This window comes from Hylobates moloch, unplaced genomic scaffold (genome assembly GCF_009828535.3).
Source record: "Hylobates moloch isolate HMO894 unplaced genomic scaffold, HMol_V3 SCAFFOLD_12, whole genome shotgun sequence".
NCBI lineage: Eukaryota > Metazoa > Chordata > Mammalia > Primates > Hylobatidae > Hylobates > Hylobates moloch.
Window position 1 is genome coordinate 100,543,775 of NW_026652287.1, and position 7,378 is coordinate 100,551,152.

The 7,378-nt window shown below is 44.6% G+C and overlaps 2 protein-coding genes and 1 pseudogene across 3 annotated transcripts in view; all 3 read left to right on the plus strand.

Annotated features, from left to right (window-relative positions):
• The window catches only part of ZNF845 (zinc finger protein 845), a 20,784-nt gene extending 18,804 nt beyond the window's left edge, over window positions 1-1,980 (plus strand). For both annotated transcript variants that reach the window (XM_058425957.1, XM_032171046.2), the window contains one exon: window positions 1-1,980. This exon is cut by the window's left edge and continues 1,192 nt beyond it. In XM_058425957.1, coding sequence (XP_058281940.1) covers window positions 1-1,417 — 1,417 coding nt within the window. In that variant the 3' untranslated portion in view covers window positions 1,418-1,980.
• On the plus strand, window positions 1,450-4,361 carry LOC131380874 (putative zinc finger protein 137; annotated as a pseudogene).
• Window positions 4,362-6,657: 2,296 nt separating this feature from the next.
• The window catches only part of LOC116479588 (E3 ubiquitin-protein ligase XIAP-like), a 6,721-nt gene continuing 6,000 nt past the window's right edge, over window positions 6,658-7,378 (plus strand). Inside the window, 2 exon segments of the mRNA XM_032171617.3 lie at window positions 6,658-6,853; window positions 7,053-7,146. Of these exon segments, the coding sequence (XP_032027508.1) occupies window positions 6,658-6,853; window positions 7,053-7,146 (290 nt within the window).

The window sequence follows — 7,378 nt, forward strand, 5'->3', positions numbered from 1 at the left end:
ATGTGATGAAGCTTTCAGTTTCAAATCAAACCTTGAAAGACATAGGATAATTCATACTGGAGAGAAACTTTACAAGTGTAATGAATGTGGCAAGACCTTTAGTCGGAAGTCATCCCTTACACGCCATCGTAGACTTCATACTGGAGAGAAACCTTACCAGTGTAATGAGTGTGGCAAAGCCTTTCGTGGGCAGTCAGCACTTATTTACCATCAGGCAATCCATGGTATAGGGAAACTTTACAAATGTAATGATTGTCACCAAGTCTTTAGTAATGCTACAACCATTGCAAATCATTGGAGAATCCATAATGAAGAGAGATCGTACAAGTGTAATAGATGTGGCAAGTTTTTCAGACATCGTTCATACCTTGCAGTTCATTGGCGAACTCATAGTGGAGAGAAACCTTACAAATGTGAAGAATGTGATGAAGCTTTCAGTTTCAAATCAAACCTTCAAAGACATAGGAGAATTCATACTGGAGAGAAACCTTACAGGTGTAATGAATGTGGCAAGACCTTTAGTCGGAAGTCATACCTTACGTGCCATCGTAGACTTCATACTGGAGAGAAACCTTACAAGTGTAATGAGTGTGGCAAGACCTTCGGTCGAAATTCCGCCCTTGTAATTCATAAGGCAATTCATACTGGAGAGAAACCTTACAAGTGTAATGAGTGTGGCAAGTCCTTCAGTCAGAAGTCATCCCTTACATGCCATCGTAGACTTCATACTGGAGAGAAACCTTACAAATGTGAAGAATGTGACAAAGTTTTCAGTCGCAAATCAAGCCTTGAAAAACATAGGAGAATTCATACTGGAGAGAAACCATACAAATGTAAGGTTTGTGACAAAGCTTTTGGGCGTGATTCACACCTGGCACAACATACTAGAATTCACACTGGAGAGAAACCTTACAAGTGTAATGAATGTGGCAAGACCTTCCGTCACAATTCAGCCCTTGTAATTCATAAGGCAATTCATAGTGGAGAGAAACCTTACAAGTGTAATGAGTGTGGCAAGACCTTCCGTCACAATTCAGCCCTTGAAATTCATAAGGCAATTCATACTGGAGAAAAACCTTACAAGTGTAGTGAATGTGGCAAGGTTTTTAATCGAAAAGCAAACCTTGCACGTCATCGTAGACTTCATACTGGAGAGAAACCTTACAAGTGTAATAAATGTGGTAAGGTTTTTAATCAACAAGCACACCTTGCATGTCATCATAGAATTCATACTGGAGAGAAACCTTACAAGTGTAATGAGTGCGGCAAAACCTTCCGTCACAATTCAGTCCTTGTAATTCATAAGACAATTCATACTGGAGAGAAACCTTACAAGTGTAATGAATGTGGCAAGGTTTTTAATCGAAAAGCAAAACTTGCACGTCATCATAGAATTCATACTGGAGAGAAACATTAGAAATATGAAGAATGTGACAAAGTTTACAGTTGCAAATCAAGTCTCGAAAGACAGGAGAATTCATACTGGAGAGGCAGCTTACAAATGTAAGAGTTTGTGACAAGAATCTCGGGCATGATTCACACCTGGCACAACAAACTAGAAGTCACACTGGAGAGAAACCTTACAAGTGTACTGAGTGCGGCAAAGCCTTTAGTGGGCAGTCAACACTTATTCGCCATCAGGCAATCCTTGGTATAGGGAAACTTTACTAATGTAATGATTCTCACAAAGTCTTCAGTAACACTACAACCATTGCAAATCATTGGAGAATCCATAATGAAGAGATATTTTAAAAGTGTAATAAATGTGGCAAATTTTTCAGACATTGTTCATACCTTGCAGTTCATCGGGAAACTCATGCTGGAGAGATCTTACAAATGTCATGATTGTGGCAAGGTCTTCAGTCAAGCTTCATCTTATGCAAAACAGGAGAATTCATACAGGAGACAAACTTCACAAGTATGATTGTGGCAAAGCCTTTACTTCACGCTCACACCTAATTAGACATCAGAGAATCCATACTGGACAGAAATCTTACAAATGTCATCAGAGTGGCAAGGTCTTCAGTCCGAGATCACTCCTTGCAGAATATCAGAAAATTTGTTGTTGAGATGATAGTTCCAAATGCAATGAGTATAGCAAACCATCAAGCATTCATTGACATTAGAGTCAATTCAGCACTGACTTGAGTTTGAGTTGACTTAACATTGAGTTCAAGCATTAATTGACATTAAAGTGTTTATGTTAAGAAGATTGGGCCAGGCGGGGTGGCCTGTAATCCCAGCACTTTGGGAGGCCAAGACCAATAGATCACTTGAGGTCAGGAGTTTGAAACCAGACTGGCCAAAACATGAGTCACTTTTCCCAGCCTGTATTTTGTTTCTTTAATAAAAACTGTTAGGGGTTTTCATGGGTATGTGTTGAATCTAAATCACATTGTTTGTATAATCATTTAACAATATTAAGACTTCCAATCCATCAATATGGGTTCTATGTCTATTTAGTTTTTTTGATCAATGTAGATTTCAAGGTACAAGCTTCTCACCTCCTTAATTCAGTTTATTTGTAAGTATTAAGTTTCATAGCAAATTGAAGTGTGTTCATAAGTTTCTTTAAACATTTATTGTTAATGTAAGGAAATTCAACTAATTTTGGGTGCTGATTTTGTATTCTGCAAATACACTGAGTGGGTTTATTAGTATCAGTAAAATCTTGGTTGATTCTTTGTGATTTTCTTTCTTTTTTTTTTGAGACAGTCTCGCTGTGTTACCCAGGCTGGAGTGCATTGGCATGATCTCGGCTCACTGCAGTCTCTACCTCCCTGAGTCAAGTGAATCTCCTGCCTCAACCTCCTGAGTACTGGGACTACAGACCCATGCCACCATGCCTGGCTAATTTTTGTATTTTTAGTAGAGATGCGGTTTCCCATGTTGGCAAAGATGGTCTCAGTCTCCTGACCTCATGATCCACCGTCCTTGGCCTCCCAAATTGCTGAGATTACAGCCATGAGCCACCACGCCCAGCTTTTTTTTCTTTTTTCTTTTTTTTTGAGAGGGAGTCTCACTCTTGTCACTTGGACTGGAGTGCAATGGCACGATCTTGGCTCACTGCAACCTCCGCCTTTTGGGTTCAAGTGATTCTCCTGCCTCAGCCTACCGACTAACTGAGATTACAGGTGCCTGCCACCATGTCCACGTAATTTTTTTCTATTTTTAGTAGAGACGGGGTTTCACCATGTTGACCAGGTTTGTCTTGCATTCCTGACTTCAGGTGATCCGCCCCCCTCAGCTTCCCAAAGTGCTGAGATTACGGGTGTGAGCCACTGCACCCAGCCAGTGATTTTCTATATAGAATGTCATATCACCTACAAAGAAATATTTTTTTTTTGAGTCAGTGTCTCGCTCTGTCACCAGGCTAGAGTGCCATGGCATGATCTTTGCTCACTGCAACCTCTGCCTCCTGCGTCCAAGCAATTCTCCTGTCTCAGCCTCCTGAGTAGCTGGGACTACAGGCACGTGTCGCCACACCTGGCTAATTTATTTTTTTTTATTTTAGTAGAGATGGGGTTTCACCATGTTGGCCCAGATGGTGGGCCAACATGGTGAGAACCTTGAAGAGAACTTGAAAGAATCTTCTATGTTAGATCTCCTAACCTCATTATCCGCCCACCTCGGACTCGCAAATTGCAGGGATTACAGGTGTGAGCCATGAGCCCGGCCCCAACAAATATAATTTTACTTCTGTCTTTCTGATTTGGATGAGTTATATTTCTTTTGCTATTTAATTACTCTGCCTAGGACAGCCAGTATTTATTGAATATAAGGGGTGACAGCATCCTTGCATCATGTGGCATCCTACAGGAAAACCATTCCATTTTCCTTCATTGGTTATTTCAGCTGTGGACATTTCATGGATGGTTTTTATATTTTTGAGGTAAAACTCTACCTATATTGTTTAGGATTTTTACAAAGAATGAATATTGAATTTTGTGAAATGCTTTTTCTCCATCTATTGTGATAATGTGTTTTTTATCTGTCATTCTGTGCAAGTGTGTATCCCATTGATTTGAGTATGTTGAACCATCCTTGCATCCCATAGATAAGTAGCACTTGAATATTTACAATCCCTTTTTATATCCTCTTGAATACAGTTTGCTAGTATAAGGGTCTTCAAGAGGTTCGTGGAAAAATACATATTATGAAAAATTTGTGCCTAAATTTCACACTTTTTGTACCAAAATAAACTGGTATAAACTTGTTGTAACATGTCTGAACAGGCTCTAGTTTGAGGCACTCAGAAGGATAAGACGTCAGTTTGAAAAGAACCTCTATCAGAGCAATACAAATTCTGTTAACATTAAAACAAGAAGAAACATCAAATTTACGATGAGACCAGACGCAGTGGCTCAGGCCTGTAATCCCAGCGGTTTCAGAGGCCCAGGCAGGTGGGTTACGTGAGCCCAGGGATTCAAGACCAGCCTGGGCAACATATGGGGACCTCCTCTCTGCTAAAAGTAAAAAAAGTCAGCCAGGTGTGGTGGTGCACTGCTGTGGTCCCAGCTACTCTGGGTGCTGAAGTGGGAGGATCACTTGAACCAGGGATTTTGAGGCTGAAGTGTGCCCTGATCTCCCCACTGCACTCCATCCTGGGTGACAGAGCTAGACCTTGTCTCAAACAAGCAAATAAATGAGAGGCATAATTCCTCCTTTGAGAATAAAGGAAAAGATTTCCCTTTCTTTTGTCTCTTTTCTCAGGACATTTATTTAGAAAATTTGTAAATGTATTTTCTCTGTCTTCAGAGATGGAGTACCCCTCTGCATCCCAGGCTGGAGTGTGGTGGCCTAATGTCAGCTCACTGCAACCTCCACCTCCCGGGTTCAAGTGAATCTCCTGCCTCAGCCTCCCGAGTAGCTGGGATTACAGGCATGCACCACCACGCCCAACTAATTTCTGTATTTCTAGAAGAGATGGGATTTTGCCATGCTAGTCAGCTTGGTTTCCAACTCCAGACCTCAAGAAAGTGATCTGCCCACCCTGACCTCCCAAAGTGCTGGGATTACAGGCATGAGCCACTGCCTCCGGCCTCCCTCTTCTTTTTTTTTTTTTTTTTTTTTGAGATGGAGTTTCTCTTGTCGCCCAGGCTGCAGTGAAATTATGCTATCTCAGCTCACTGCAACTTCTGCTTCCCGGTTCAAGCAATTATCCTACCTCAGCCTAAACCTACCAAAATCAAAATGGCTAGGAGAGTGACCTCTGGTCGTCCTCACTGCTACACTCCCACCAGCTCCGTGACAGTTTAAAAATGCCATGGCAACATCAGAAAGCTACGCTATAAGGTCTAAAAAGGGGAAGCATGAATAATCCACCCCTTGTTTAGCAGATCATTAGGAACCAGGTGGTGACCTCACTCATCCCCGGCCTGCACACTCTGTCCCGCATCCCACGCAGTGGCCCTAGGGAAGTCTCTGGAGCTGAGCACAAGGTGGACTCTCCCTCCCGAGTGGATGAGGAATAGGGAGAGGATTTCTACTCTGTTCTGTGGGCTGTCAGCATAAAATTGCTCTTTCCACCCAGGGAGAGATTTGCATATTATACTACATTTTTAGGTAATTGAGTGATACTGTGTTTCTGACAGTGTAAAGCCGACCATTCGTTCTATTCTCAGATAGGAGAAAACCGCCCTGTGGCTGGAGGTGAGATATGCTGGCGGCAATACTCTCTGTTACTCTTTGCTACACTGAGATGTTTGTGTAAAGTGAAACATAAATCTAGCCTACGTGCACATCCAGACACAGTACCTTTCCTTGAACTTATTCATGATACAGATTCCTTTGCTCACGTTTCCCTGCTAACCTTCTCGCCACCATCACCCTGTTGCCCTGCCACACTCCCCTCGCAAAGATAGTAAAAATAGTGATCAATAAATACTGAGGGAACTCAGGGACCAGCGCCAGTGAGGGTCCTCGCACACTGAGCTCCGGTCAACTGGGCCCACTGCTGTTTCTCTATACTTTGTCTCTGTGTCTTATTTCTTTTCTCAGTCTCTCATCTCCACCTGATGAGAAATACCTGCACGTGTGGAGGGGCAGGCCCCCCTTCAGGCTGAGGCAGGGGAATCACTTGAACCCAGGAAGCAGAGGCTGCAGTGAGTCGAGATCCCACTACTGCACTGCAGCCTGGGCGACAGAGAAATACTCTGTCTCAAAATAAAAGAAAAGAAATAAGTAAATACATAAAAGAAAGTAATAGATCTCTTCCACAAATGTGGAATGGACAACTAACTGGATATCCACATGGAAAAGAGAATGTTGGATCCCTATCTCACACAATCAAACTCTTATTTTAAAACGTTAAAAAAACAACGAAAAATAGAGAAAGAGAAACAAGGAAGGGAGCCCTGCAAGAGGGGGTGTTAGTTTGTCGCCCAGGCTGGCCTGGACCCCCAGGTTCAGCGATCCCCCCCACCGCTGCTTCCTGAGTAGCTGGGACCTCAGGTTCCCGCCCCCGCGCCCGCATCCTTGCTGTGTTTATCCAGCAGGTGGTGACCTCACTCCTCGCTGGCCTGAGCACTGCGTCCAGCATCCCAGGCGGTGGCTTTAGGGAAGTCTCTGCAGCTGAACAAAGGGTGGACTCTCCCTCCGGAGTGAATGGAGAATAGAAAGGGAGAGGATTTCTATTCTATTCTCTGGGTCGTCAGCATGAAATCGTTTAAGTTCTGCCCAAGCAGGGCTTTGCATTTCACATTCTACTTTGCATCCCCTTTTCAGACAATTCCAGGGCTTTTGAATGATGGCTCGGCCTTCCCGGCCATCTCGCCTCCAAAACCCAAAAACAGAGGCGCTGGGAGGGAGGCTGAGAGACGCACAGATCCCGCCCCAGCCCCGCCCTCTGCCGGTACTAAAGGGCACGGTCTCTCCGCTTCTACCCCTACCTGGCCCAGGCCCCGCCCACCTCCTCGCAGGTCCCGCCCAGGCCTGGCTTCTGTCCTTCCCTCCTCAGACGCGCGCAAACCCGGAAGCAGATCGCGTGGAGTGAAGGCCCCACAGCGGCGCGTGAGTTTCGCTCCATCTTGTGTGAAGTCTGCTCTTCCCAGGTCCCCGGCGCTTCTGTCCCTGGGACGTGGGGTCCCTACAGACCTGGAAATTCTCGCCCGTCTTCCTTCGCCCAGAGCAAATTGAGGCGTCCCCGTGAGAGCCCGGGGGTCACTCCTTTTGGGTTTAAAGTCTCCCTGAGGCTGGTCCCGTTCCGGATCTTGCTGCTATAGGGCAATGTATACACTTTCTATTGCGTAGTTTTCCTGCTCTAAACCTTTTTCTGACTCCTCCCGCCCCGGGCTTTTTAAAGTCCTCACCCGAGAGGTGAATTCCCGCCCTGGGCGCCTCCCAGCCTCGCCCTCGTTGGCCCCTAGAGCGCAGCGCC